The sequence below is a fragment of the Mustelus asterias genome, chromosome 21, assembly GCF_964213995.1.
Source record: "Mustelus asterias chromosome 21, sMusAst1.hap1.1, whole genome shotgun sequence".
NCBI classification, from domain to species: domain Eukaryota; kingdom Metazoa; phylum Chordata; class Chondrichthyes; order Carcharhiniformes; family Triakidae; genus Mustelus; species Mustelus asterias.
In genome coordinates, this window is record NC_135821.1 from 71,050,886 (window position 1) to 71,065,205 (window position 14,320).

Here is a 14,320-nt window from a genome sequence, read left to right on the forward strand (position 1 = left end):
TGAGGGAGGTGACAGCTTAGTAGTATTATCACTAGACTATTAATCCAGAGACTCAGCTAATGTTCTGGGGACCTGGGTTCGAATCCTGCCATGGCAGATGGTGGAATTTGAATTTAATAAACAATATCTGGAATTATGGGCCTACTGAAGACCTTGAAACCATTGTCAATTGGTGGAAAAACCCATCTTGTTCACTATGTCCTTTAGGGAAGGAAATCTTTCATCCCTACCCGGTCTGGCCTACATGTGACTCCAGAGCCACAGCAATGTGGTTGACTCTCAACTGCTCTCGGGCAACTAGGGATGGGCAATAAATGCTGGCCAGCCAGCGATTCCCATGTCCCACAAATGAATTTTTAAAAAGTTTTGTTTTAAGTTAAATTTACTCATGTAAAAATCTAGTTTTAATTAGGGTACTGTGTATTTGTTCCAAATGATATTGAGCAGTTTTTTTCTGTATAAACATACAAAGGTTGTTTAAAGTGTAAAAATCCCATAATTTGCTATCATTGATTTACTTTCCTTTTGATGGTATCTGTGAAAACACATCATTGGATACTTAAATAATTAATTGCCTTAAATTACCTTAACAGTTTTTAGAAATGCATTTGTAGGTGATGTGACAGTTTATACAGGAAATTTTCGAGCCAAATTAACACTTGAGTACTGAATCCCCTTTACAGTTCAGATTTTTTATGCATCTATCCTGTAACAGCACCAGGAGGACAATATGAACACTTACCATCTCTCCGTCTGAGGAGAAGCCTAAGCTAGAAGATATAGTACCATTTCAAATTGACAGGCTATAATCATCTTTCCGTGCTCACTGTCTACAGTCCCAGATCCCATGAGTTTAGGAGATTTCAATAAAGTTCCTCAGTTTCTCATTTCCTCACTTTCTCAGTTCCTCAGTTTAAAGTTTCAGCACAAAAATACATACAGATTTACACTTAATTTGGCATACAATCTTTGAGTGGCTGGTGTTGCTCTGGTGCATTGATGAGTGATTACCTTGGGTTGGGATTAAAACACCGTCTGAAACAGAGTTGATGCATCTTTATTTCTACAGGGTCCTACCCAGTTTATACTTGACCCAGAAATGCTTGGTATCTACACTAACCTAAAATGTTCAACTGTGCTAACAGCTCACCTTTTCCTGAGCACAACAAAACCTTGAAGAATGAATTTCCATTGACACTAGTCTTTGTTTGAATATTTGGAGAATATATATTTTTTGCTCTGCACCCAAATAGGCAGTAGAGAAAAATGAATCGTGAATGCATATTAATTATTAAAACTAGCAAATTAATTAGAAACTTTCTCAATTCTGTTTTAGATCTGTATTTTAAAGTGTGTTATTTTTACAGGAACTTGGAGAACAGAAGCAGTGGGCAATATGAATTGTTTTATTAAAGTTCCAAATAACATCCCTCTTCTGTGTGCAGCGACCTTGGGTGTCAACCCATGCACAGCCTATAGAATGTTGTGTGACTTTGAGACATTGAAGCCTGGTATGTATCCCCATTCAGTTCTAAACTATCAGCACATCTTGGTCACTAAGTTTAGTTTAGTGATCCTTCTAGTTGCCCATGAATTCTGATGTTTTTATTTGCGGTAAACCAATTGTTCAGATATGAGTATTGGTATTCATAAGTAGCCTTAAAGGGCAGCGCAGTGGTTAGCACTGCTGCCTCTCAGCGCCAGGGACCTGTGTTCAATTCTGGCCTCGGGTCACTGTCTGTGTGGCGTTTGCACATTCTCCCCGTGTCTGCGTGGGTCTCCTCCGGGTGCTCCAGTTTCCTCCCAAGGTACAAAGATGTGCGGGTTGGGTTGATTGGCCATGCTAAATTGACCCTATTGTCAGCAGATTAACAGGGTAAATATTTGGGGTTGCGGGAATAGGGCCTGGGTGGGATTGTGGTCAGTTTAGATTTGATGGGCCGAATGGCCTCCTTCTGCACTGTAGGGATTCTATGATTCTATTGTATGATTACTTAGCATGCCTTAACCTCAAGTTGTCCTTGTGGAAAATTATTACTTTAGCCTAATTAATTATCATGTCATATATACAGAAAATATTTGTATGATTGCATATTAATATGTTGAGCTTGTGAGGAGATGGTTGTGCATCAACATACTAACTGCTTTTAATACCTCCAGTCTATTCATAAAGTTAGTCTCACCTAGCACATGTTCAGATAATTGAACTCAGATAAACTGATTTTTGACTTGCTTGAGCTTTCTCATGTTTACCCAGCCCCGGTGTTTCTTCCTGCTGGTCACAGATTGATTGCTCTTCTCTCTCAATTTCTCAGTATCAGTCAGCCCCACAGTTTTGTTTTCCTTGTTCAGTGGTTTGTGCTATGAGGTCAACACTGAGAACTCATTGGACTGAAATAATTTAATAAATTAAGTGAGAATTTGAATGGTGAAACAAGGGGCCCGATTTTACCAAAACTTCGTGCCCGTTTTCTATACCCTCTATACCCATCTTACCCATGTAACTATCTAAATGCTTTTTAAAAGACAAAATTGTACCCACCTCTACTACTATTCCAGACACTCACCACCCTGTGTGAAAAAATTGTCCTTCTGGACACTTTTGTATCTCGCCCCTCTCACCTTAAACCTATGCCCTCTAGTTTTGGACTCCCCTACCTTTGGGAAAAGATATTGACCATCTAGCTGATCTGTGCCCCTCATTATTTTACAGACCTCTATAAGATCACCCCTCAGCCTCCTACGCTCCAGAGAAAAAAGTCCCAGTCTATCCAGCCTCTCCTTATAACTCAAACCATCAAGTCCCGGTAACATCCTAATAAATCTTTTCTGTACTCTTTCTATTTTAATAATATCCTTTCTATAATAGCGTGACCAGAACTGTATACAGTATTCCAAGTGTGGCCTTACCAATGTCTTGTACAACTTCAACAAGACGTCCCAACTCCTGTATTCAGTGTTCTGAGTAAGAAGTTTAACAACACCAGGTTAAAGTCCAACAGGTTTATTTGGTAGCAAAAGCCACACAAGCTTTCGGAGCTCCAAGCCCCCTTCTTCAGGTGAGTGGGAATTCTGTTCACAAACAGGGCATATAACAGAATTCCCACTCACCTGAAGAAGGGGCTTGGAGCTCCGAAAGCTTGTGTGGCTTTTGCTACCAAATAAACCTGTTGGACTTTAACCTGGTGTTGTTAAACTTCTTACTGTGTTTACCCCAGTCCAACGCCGGCATCTCCACATTCAGTGTTCTGACCAATGAAACCAAGCATGCCTAATGCCTTCCTCACCACTCTGTCCACTTGTGACTCCACTTTCAAGGAGTTATGAACATGTACCCCATGATCTCTTTGTTCTGTAACTCTCCCCAATGCCGTACCATTAACTGAGTAAGTCCTGCCCTGGTTCAATTTACCAAAATGCATCACCTCGCATTTATCTAAATTAAATTCCATCTGCCACTCGTCAGTCCATTGGCCCAATTGATCAGGATCCCGTTGCAATTGGAGAGAACTTTCTTCACTGTCCCCTATGCTACCAATCTTGGTGTCATCTGCAAACTTACTAACTCCTATATTCTCATCCAAATCATTAATATAAATGACAAATAACAGTGGACCCAGCACTGATCCCTGAGGCACACCGCTGGTCACAGGCTTCCAGTTTGAAAAACAACCCTCTACAACCACTCTCTGTCTTCTGTCAAGAATATTGTCTGTACCTTTAAGACCTGGCTGGCTTTAGGGATTCGCATTCTAATCAGTATTCTGTAACTTGATGTTGTGTCTCTGTGCACTGTTTGAGAGCACATTTCCACTCCATCTGACGAAGGAGCAGCGCTCCGAAAGCTTATGGTATTTGCTACCAAATAAACCTGTTGGACTTTAACCTGGTGTTGTGAGACTTCTTATTCTGTCAAGAAGCCAATTTTGTATCCATTTAGATACCTCACCCTGGATCCCGTGAGATTTAACCCAAATTCTCTCCCAAAGCAAAGGGGTGCCGTTCAGGGACCCATTAACTTTAACGCGACACTCTGCGGCAGCATACAGTAATCAGATCCAGGCGACAAAGTGCATTCCGAACCTGAAAGACCACAGAGTCCCAAGCAGGTACTCATGATCCACCCTGTCAAACGCCTTCTCTTGGTCAAGAGACAGGAAAGCGCTCAACAGACCAGCCCGCTAGGAGTGATGGATTAGGTCCTAGACCAGATGAAGGTTGTCATGGATGTTCTGGCCTGGGACTGTTTAGGATCGGTCAGGGTGGATCATGTGGTCCAGCACGGTGCCAAGGTGTGATGACATGTCCCTGGCAAAGGTTTTATAGTCCGTGATGAGGAGGGAGACCGGGCACCAGTTTTTCAGGTGGCGGAGATCCCCTTTCTTGGGCAGCAGGGCAGCAATCATTGGCAGTCTCTGAAGTAGTGTAGCTTGAGTGGACACAATAACTTGACTAGCCTGACTCGAAGTGTGTTAATTGAGCTCAAGCTAAATGATCTCAACTGTAAACAGTGCTCATCTTTGACATGTTTTTTTTGTTTGTTTGGCTGTTTTCATTCCTGCCTTTCAACACAAGTTTAGGCCGCCAGGTGCACACCGTTGAAAAGCAGTTGTAATTTATGTTCTTCTAAAGCCATGCCACATTGGATTTAAATTTGACACAAGGATGTGATTCTGGCATGTGATCACAATAATGAGATGCAAGTAATTTAAATTGAGCTTCTGATGTTTGATGGTGGGAAACGTGGCATACCATTGATGGAGGGAGGGGACAATCACCGGGAAACATGCTTAGAGCCTAATGACAAAATTTTGCAATCTGTACACACCCACCGCAATTGGGCAAGGAAAACCCTGGCCTATTTTTCCAATCTTCGGAATAAGGAAATATTACCTTCAGAAGTTAAAAAGTGAGGCTGGAATAATAGAAAACATAACATGAAGTTGATTTTCTGGTTTTTGGCTAGCCTACTCTGGGGGAACGGATCAGGGAGAAATCTTGAGTTTTATCTTCTGCGAATCTACGCTTATACTTATTAGCCACCTTTAAGGGATTAAATAAGTGCCTATATTTTGGTTTGTTTACCCAAGCGGTCTTTTTATAGTTATCACCCCTCCACCTACCCTTTTAATATGATTTTACAGTTCTCTTCATGCTCTGTGCTGGTTAGCTATGTAATTTAAAGCAAATTTTAAATCACACCATAGATCATCTTCATTGCCTATCACAGCTTTAATCAAGTGATGTTTCATACTTGTTCTCCAAATGACAGATGACCAGCACTTCCATTAAATCTACAAGCTTTTTTCCAAGCTTTTGATTTTGTTTTGCAATAGCTGAATATGGTATATGTAGCCTTTCAATACAAATATAGATTCTGATTGGTTAAGGTGATGGGGGAAAGGACATGGGTGACAGTGGGTGGAGAATTGAGAGGAGAGCTGATGAATGATTACCGGTGTTCAAATCGAGAGTGAGCAGAGCCACGTGTTGTGGAGACACAGGTGCTGCATGGGAATGGGTGTGTGGAGATGCCGGTCAACTCAGATGGATAACTGAAAGAGAACCCCCACGAGGCAGCATTGCAAATGTTCAGGACAGTCAGATTAGTGTAGTGGTTGGAGGATCCACGTGCATGGGGAAGTGCTTGTACGAGGCTGTGATTTTTCTCCCCCTGATCTAGGGATGCTGACAACAATTGTAGCATACTTGACTGAGATGACCACAATCTTCAACAACCTTCTTGATCTGTATGGCTCAATGACACACTAGATTAACCTATTAAATCACCTGCGAGCTTGCAATTTTAAGATTTTTAACTTTAAAAAGATGTTTAAGATCTATCTTATCTGTAATGTTGCTGTTGCCTATCCCTTCAATATTTTGTTATATCAACAGAACAATGTACGTAGTCCTTCCTTTTTGGTAATTATTCATCTGAAGCTACAGATGCCTAATCACCAGAACAATAGGTTTAAAGCAAAGCACAAAAGTAATAAAGGCAATCAGACACCATACCTGCCCGGGAACTGAAAGAATGCCTGACAGCAATAGTATCGGGGGATCAACAGGGTAAATATGTAGGGTTACGAGAATAGGGCCTGGGTGGGATTGTGGTTGGTGCAGACTCGAAGGGCTGAATGGCCTCCTTCTGGACTGTAGGGATTCTGTGATTCTAATCTATTTGTCAGGATAGATTCCTGTGTTTTGAAGATTCTGCTTGCTTGAGATCCTTACTGACAAATTACTGTTCAAGTGTTCATTTGTTTTATGTTATTAGCTTTAGAAGTGCAGGACCCATGAAAAACATGGCTGAATTTTCTCAAATTTGATGCTGTTGATTATTCACTCTACTAGATTTGATGTTTACATCAATTAGCCATTAGTAGGAGAGAAGGCGTTATATTTTATCAGATTCTGCCATCTCAGATATTGCGGGTATAGCACATTAGAAATTGAAATCTAAAAGTGCACATTTTGTACAGATTGTGCATGCATTGTTTGAATCACTTATGAAAAATGAGTGGAGATTTGTCACACTCCGGTGTTTTACAGGTGACTCTGTGATACAGAACGCTGCAAATAGTGGTGTCGGTCAAGCAGCAATTCAGATAGCCAAAGCTATGGGACTGAAGACCATTAATGTTATCAGAAATAGGTAAGTTTGCCTCCACCTGTAGAAACATAAAAATAGGAGCAGGAGTAGGTCATTCAGCCCTTCAAACTCGCTTCACCATTCAATATGATCATGGCTGATTCTCGAATTCTCTGAAAACTGGACGGATTGCTCAAGTGGAGTTACAGTTGGAAACAACAGTCTATTTAACATCATCTCACCAAGTTATAGTGGTATTAGTAGGTCAGAAGCTGGATGCAGGTATTTTAGTACCGAGCATTGAGTGCATTTTAATTTATTTGCCTCCTCCAGAATCAGCATTTGTTGCATTAGCGAGAAGGGCTTGAAGAAATGAGATTGCATTTTTAAACGCATCCTCTATAGACATTTCCCCCCTCTCATCAAATCAGATAAGATTACAAAATGGATTAGTATCATACAAACATATGAATTTGGAGCAGGAGTAGGTCAGTCGGCCCCTCGAGCCTGCTTCCCATTCAATAAGATCATGGCTGCTCTGATTGCAACTGCCTGCCTCTTTCCAATAACCTTTCACCCCTTTACTAATCAAGAATCACTCTACCTCTGCCTTATAAATATTCAAAGACTCTGTTTCCACCATCTTTTGAGGGGGTTCCAAAGACTCACTGCCCTTTGAGAAGAAAAGATCTCCTTATCTCTATCATTAATGAGTGACCCCCTTATTTTTGAACATTTACCCCTAATTCTAGGTTCCCTCACAAGAGGAAACATCTTCTCCACATCCATCCTGTCAAGACTCCTCCAGATCATAATGGTTTCAATCAAGTTACACCTTAGTGTTCTAAATGCCAGTGGATAGAAGCCTAGTCTGTCAACCCTTTCCTCATAAGACAACCCACCCATTCCTGGCATTAGTCTAGTAAATCTTCTCTGAACTGCTTCTAAAGCATTTGCATCCTTCCTTAAGCAAGGGGACTAATACTGTACACAGTACACCAGATGTGGTCTCACCACTATCCTGTACCAATGAAGCATAACCTCTGTTATGAAGGCCACAGTGGGCGGGGGGGGGGGGGGGGGGGGGGGGTGGAATCTCCTCATGGGCTTCATGGAGTACAAACTGCCTGGTTGAACGAGCAGAATCTTGGCCAGTGGGAAGCGGGATGCGGTCAGCAGGAGTTTTAAAACCTGTTGCTCCATTCAGATCGTTGTTGTAGATCCTGAGGTGAAGGCTACTTCTCTATAAGTCGCAGGTGCGACCCTTATCTATGGTGCACAATAAAGGGTGTTCGTGAAAGGAAACTGGTATTTGGATGAATTATGACATTGGTGACAAGGAAAATTTATTTCCCCCCATCTTTCCCTCCAGACAACTCCTGTAAGTCAAGAATCTTCTCCGGTACGAAAAGGCCCTTTTGCCTCTTTTCGAGAGACTTGACCCCCCATGACACCAATGGGGAAGACTGGGCCCAATATACTGAGCACATACCTGAATTTTTCCATGCTAACATTGAAGGAGACGAGAAATGAGAAAAGGGATATTGTTGACAGCATGCTTTTAGTGTGATAAGAAGGTTGACCTATCTGGATGCCCCTGACTTATAAACTTTTAATGAGCTAATAGATCTGGTAAAAAACCATTGCAACCCAAAGCCACCTGTATGTCCCCAGAGATATCATTTCAACATGACTGGGAATTCCCAGGGAATCTGTCACTGAGTTCTTGGCTAGGATGCAGAAATTAGCTGAATATTGCAAATTTGGACCACTTCTTAATGAAATGTTACAAGACAGCTTGGTATCTGGCATAAATTGTTTATCTGGCAGTAAGGATACCCAAGTAGGAAGCAATAAAAAAGCCAACTTCACAAAGTAACTGTTTAATAAAGAAACTTCATTCCAGCACTTGAGCCACAAATGCTCTCCCCATCTGCTTTCTATTTATATCTGGTCAGCTGACCACCCGAGCATGTTACCATTGGTTACATTGTCTGCTGGGTCAGCTGACCACCCGAGCATGTTACCATTGGTTACATTGTCTGCTGGGTCAGCTGACCACCCGAGCATGTTACCATTGGTTACATTGTCTGCTGGGTCAGCTGACCACCCGAGCATGTTACCATTGGTTACATTGTAACAGATTCCCCTTCTTTTTTCTTCAAATTAATTTTAGGTAACCATCTTCCAGTATTCTTAACAATTTATTGGTACCTGCACCCATTTTAGTAAAGCGATTGGATAATTGTAGATTTGCACCAATCCAGTTTAGCTTTGAAACCTCCTTATTTTTCAGCATTTGTTCAATGCTTGCTAAATTAATTCTCAGTCACTTTTCTGTTACACTTTTGTAGAGTGAACATTGTCCCATAAGGACCGATTGTCCACATAACACTCATCTGGTACCTTCTTTTCCAATGTTCCCTTGAAAAATAATTCTGTTAATGTATCAGACAGATATCTCCCCAAATCTACTGCCTCCACTAACACTAGGGTTTTGGCTGCCAATGTACTTTTGACCACCCTTTTTATTTTCTTTGCTTCCCAGGCCAAGGGGCAACATTTTCCTTCCTTACCTACCAAGAATATTATGAAACCGGCACAGCTCAAATGTCTATCTGGTGTATTGGCATGTGAAGCATCACAACTGACTTCATATCTTCCCGTTCTCCCAATGCCGGGAATTTAATTACTCGTTCCTGTGGTTTCAGCTTTTTAAAGTTTTATTTGACTTCAAGACTCTCAGACTGAAGCACGTTTCAACATATTACTTAACTCTAGGACATCCCATCAGGTCTTGTCTGCATGCATAGCCAATTTAACTAATGAAGGACAAGGGCAGTTTAACACAGAGGAATATAAACTACTATGACCTATGTATTCCTTTCCCCTGAGGGTCGTACCCCAGAGGTATTCCAGAAGATGTGCTGGAAAATGCTTCAGCATCTTCAATTGGGTAGTTACCCTGTGTCTGGAACGCTCTGAAACTCGGATTTAAAGTCAGACTTCAAATGAATTCACTTAGCAAAATATTTATCCAGAAAAAGTTAGAAGGATTAAAATCAGTTCTAACTTCTTGGTACCCATTCTACTGCACCCCCCAACCCCCACCCCAACCCTACCTCGCCTGACTACCACCCGACTACCAACAACCCCCACCCTGACTATCACCCCAATTACCCCCACACTCCCCAACTATCCCTGCGCGACAGCCCGACTACCTCCAAACTCCGACACCTGACCACCCTCCAATTCTCTTCTTTCATGTCCATACCACCCGATTACCCCCTGCCAATCCCAATCCGCCCCCCGCCACAACACCGACACACACCACTCACCAACTCTCCCCAACTCATCCCCCACTCCTCAACTCACCCCCCCACTCCCTCACTTCCCTCCTACTCACTGACTCCTTTCTGATTTCATCTCCCACTACACCCTAATACTTCCCTGCCACTCATGGCTCACACATCCACTCCCTGATCCCTCGACCGCTGATGCCCCCACACACTCCCACCCCCTGACTGACCCCCACAGCCCCCAGCACTATAGGGCCATTGAATTCAAATCAAGGAAGGGATGTTAAAAGTGTGCATGTCATTAGTGTATTTTTCAATATACACTATTTGTGAACGTGTGTTACGTTTAAAACTACCAATCATTTTATTGGATCTTTATCACATATACAGCCCTCATATTGAGTTTTCATTTCTTAGAACAATAGTGTTTAGTGCTGTGTTGGCACTATCGGATCAGAAAAAAGATTTAATTTGAAAAGTTTCATTTAGCCAATCTCTACAAAAAGCATTACAAAATTGAAAGCTTTACTGACATAAATTCTTAGTCTTTTTCCATTTCTTGCTGTCTCTTTCCAGACCAGACTTGCAGCAGTTGACAGACAGCCTAATGTCAATGGGAGCAGACTATGTAATCACAGAGGAGGAACTCAGGAAACCAGAGATGAAGGAATTATTTAAGGTAGCTTTTGGAGACATTTCAATTTCTATTACTTTGTTACCAACCAATCAATGGTTGTACGTTTGGATAATGTCAAAAGGAACAGACTATGGTTTTGTCAGAGCAATTATTTCTAATAGTTCAGAAGCTCAATGCCTTTATTGATTTACTGCACTAAATTATAGTATTGAAATTGAAAGATAAAGGGGGCGATTCTTTTGTAGTGCAGCGGGCCCGGAGATTCGAGCGGAGGCCGTTTTGCGGGCTCCGCACTGGGTGCCATGGCCTCAGCCTCTCTGCAACAGCTGGATTTCTGCTGCTGTCAGTTCTGCACCGATTTCTGGCACGGAGCTGAATAATTTATGCTAATGAGCATCTCCATCTCTCTTAAATGTAATTAGTGGGCGCAGGACTGAAATTTCCAGGCTCGTCTGCCACCCCCCACCCCCCCAACCCTCAGCCAGGAGTGTTTCACTCCAGTGGGGTTTCGTTTAACTCCCCACTTGCGAGGAGATGGCGGCCCGACCCGCTGGAGTGAAGGGACATTTCAGGATAGCAACCTGTAACTAGTAGAGTGCCACAGGGTTCAGTGCTGGGGCCACAATTATTTACAATATATTATAATGATTTGGATGAGGGAAGTGAATGTACTATTGCCAAGTTTGTGAATGACACAAAAATAGCTGGGAAGGCAAGCGGTGAGGATGACACAAGTAGTCCACAGAGAAATACAGACAGGTTAGGTGAATGGGCAAAACTTGGTAGATGGAATAAAATATAGGAAAATATGAAGTCATGCACTTTGGTAGGAAGAATGCAGGAGCTGAATATTATTTAAATGGAGAAAGACTGCAGAAAGCTGCAGCAGAGAGGGATTTGGGGGTCCTCGTGCATAAATCACAAAAAGCCAGCATGCAAGTTCAGCGGTTAATAGGAAGACAAATGGAATGTTGGCCTTTATTTCAAAGGGAATGGAGTATAAAAATATGGAAGTCTTGCTAAAACTATACAAGGCATTAGTTAGACCACACCTGGAATACTGTGAGCAGTTTTGGTCCTCTTATCTAAGAAAAGATATGCTGGCATTGTGGCAGTCCAAAGAAGGTTCACTAGGTGTCGAAGGGTACTTGCCATTCATTATTCCAAACCTGGATATTCTTGAGGTATTTCTGGATTTGGACAGTAACTGCTTCAGTATCTAAGGAGTTGTGAATGATATTTAACAATGTGCAAGCATCAGTGAACATCCCCACTTCTGACCTTATGGTGGAAGGAAGGCCGTTGATGAAGCAACTGAAGATAGTTGGGCCAGGGACACGATCTTGAGGAACTCCTGCAGTGATGTCCTGGAGTTGAGGTGATTGACCTTTTATCACCACAACCATCTTTCTTTGTACTAGGTGTGACTCCAACCAGTGGAGGATTTTCTGCCTGATTACCATTAACTCCAGTTTTGCTGGGGCTCCTTGATGCCATACTCGGCCAAATGCTGCCTTGATGTCGAGGGAAGTCGCTCTCACCTCACCTCTAGCATTAATCTCTTTTGTCCATGTTTGAACCAAGGCTGTAATGAGGTCAGGTGCTGAGTGACCCTGGCAGAGCGCAATCTGAGCATCCGTGAACAGGTTAAATTCCCCTCCAATTCGATTTTCAAGTTTGCTGACACACCACCGTAGTGGGGTCGGATCTCAAACAATGATGAGACAGGGTACAGGAATGAGATGGAGAATCTGGTGAACTGGTGCAGCAACAATAATCTCTCCCTCAATGTCAACAAAATGAAGGAGATTGTCATCGACTTCGGGAAGCGTAAAGGAGAACATGCCCCTGTCTACATCAACGGGAACAAAGTAAAAAGGGTCGAGAGCTTCAAATTTTTAGGTGTCCAGATCACCAACAACCTTTCCTGGTCCCCCCCATGTCGACACTACAGTTAAGAAAGCCCACCAACACTTTCTCAGAAGATTAAGGAAATTTGGCATGTCAGCTGCGACTCACCAACTTTTACAGATGCACCATAGAAAGCATCCTTTCTAGTTGTATCAGAGCTTGGTATGGCTCCTGCTCTGTCCAAGACTGCAAGGAACTACAAAAGGTCGTGAATGTAGCCCAATCCATCACGCAAACCAGCTTCCCATCCATTGACTCTGTCTACTCTTCCCGCTGCCTCAGCAAAGCAGCCAGCATAATTAAGGACCCCACGCAGCCCGGACATTCTCTCTACCTCCTTACATCGGAAAAAAAATACAAAAGTCTGAGGTCATGTACCAACCGACTCAAGAACAGCTTCTTCCCTGCTGCTGTCAGACTTTGAATGGACTTACCTTGCATTATGTTGATCTTTCTCTACATCCTAGCCATGACTGTAACACTACATTCTGCACTCCCTCACTTCCTTCTCTATGAACAGTATGTTTTGTTTGAATAGCATGCAAGAAACAATACTTTTCACTGTATGTTAATACATGTGACAATAAATCAAATCAAAATTTCGCTGAGTAAGTGCCACTTGATAGCACTGCTGATGACCCCTTCCGTCATTTTACTGATGCTCGAGAGTAGACTGATGGAGCAGTAATTAGCTGGGTTGGATTTGTCTTACGTCTTGTGTACAGGATAGACCTGGCCAAATTTTCACATTGCTGGGTAGATGCCAGTGTTGTAGCTGCACTGGAACAGGTTGGTTAGAACGCAGCAAGGTCTGGAGAACAAGTCTTCTGTACTATTGCTGGAATATTGTCAGCCCATAGCCTTTGCAGTATCTAGTGTCTTAGCTGTTTCTTGATATAACATGGAGTGAATAAAATTGGCTGAAGACTGACATCTGTGATGCTGGGGACCGCCGGAGGAGGCCAAGATGGATCATCCATGGCAACTGTCAAATAACACAATTGATTGGAGTGACCAGCGAACAGACCTCATCTTCACATTGAGGATATCCTCCATCGTGGCTCTACCACAGTGGTAAACTTTGAACAGATCTAGCAACTCGATTGGGCATCCATGAGGCACTATGGGCCCTCAGCAGCAATAGAATTCTACCCTACCACAATCTGTAACCTCATGGCCCAACGTATTTCCTTCTGGATGTGGTGGAGAAGAGGCAGGGCATCCCTTACCTGTTGATCGGAGACCCCAAAGTAACATGACCAATCCTGCCTGGGTGTCAATGGCAGCTGTAGTCAGTGTCAGCAGCATGACAAGATGGACAGGAGTCCAATACCGAACGAAATTGAACAACCTCCTACAAACTGCAAGGGTGGGTTCTCACCTGTCTCCTCCTGGCATCTGTTCCATCTGTCACCCCTGGAATATCATCATTAATTCACTCGCTGCCACCTTGCAGCCTCTCAATACCCAACCGCCCAACACCCAACCTCCCAGCATCTTCCTCAGAAAACCCCCAGCACACCTCATCACAATCCCTTCCTGCCTAGGCGTGGTGCCCACATATGGCACTTACTATAGACCACCCACCCTCCAGGCGTCTGGCTCACAATGTCCTCTTTTTGCCCAGAAAGGGAGAAGATGAGCAGGGACTGCCTGATATGACTCCTCACCTCCTATGAGGACAGGGTGATGGAGATCTCAGGGAAGGGCCAGGAACATTCTGCACTGACAGTGAAGTAGGCCTGTGCCAGGGAAGTTGAGATCCACTGCACCTTCATCCAGGTGACCTGTCTCAAGTGAACTGGAAGTTGCTCAGACCCTGTCCTTCCCGTTTACTGAACCATGTCCCTTGTGTTGCAGGATCACCATCTGATGAGG

At 43.0% G+C, this 14,320-nt stretch overlaps 1 protein-coding gene across 1 annotated transcript in view; it reads left to right on the forward strand.

The window, feature by feature from the left end:
- Window positions 1–14,320, forward strand: part of mecr (mitochondrial trans-2-enoyl-CoA reductase) — a 57,778-nt gene that overhangs the window by 22,263 nt on the left and 21,195 nt on the right. The window contains exons 4-6 of the mRNA XM_078238220.1: window positions 1,368–1,511; window positions 6,556–6,658; window positions 10,471–10,573. Of these exons, the coding sequence (XP_078094346.1) occupies window positions 1,368–1,511; window positions 6,556–6,658; window positions 10,471–10,573 (350 nt within the window). The remainder of the gene's footprint in view (window positions 1–1,367; window positions 1,512–6,555; window positions 6,659–10,470; window positions 10,574–14,320) is intronic.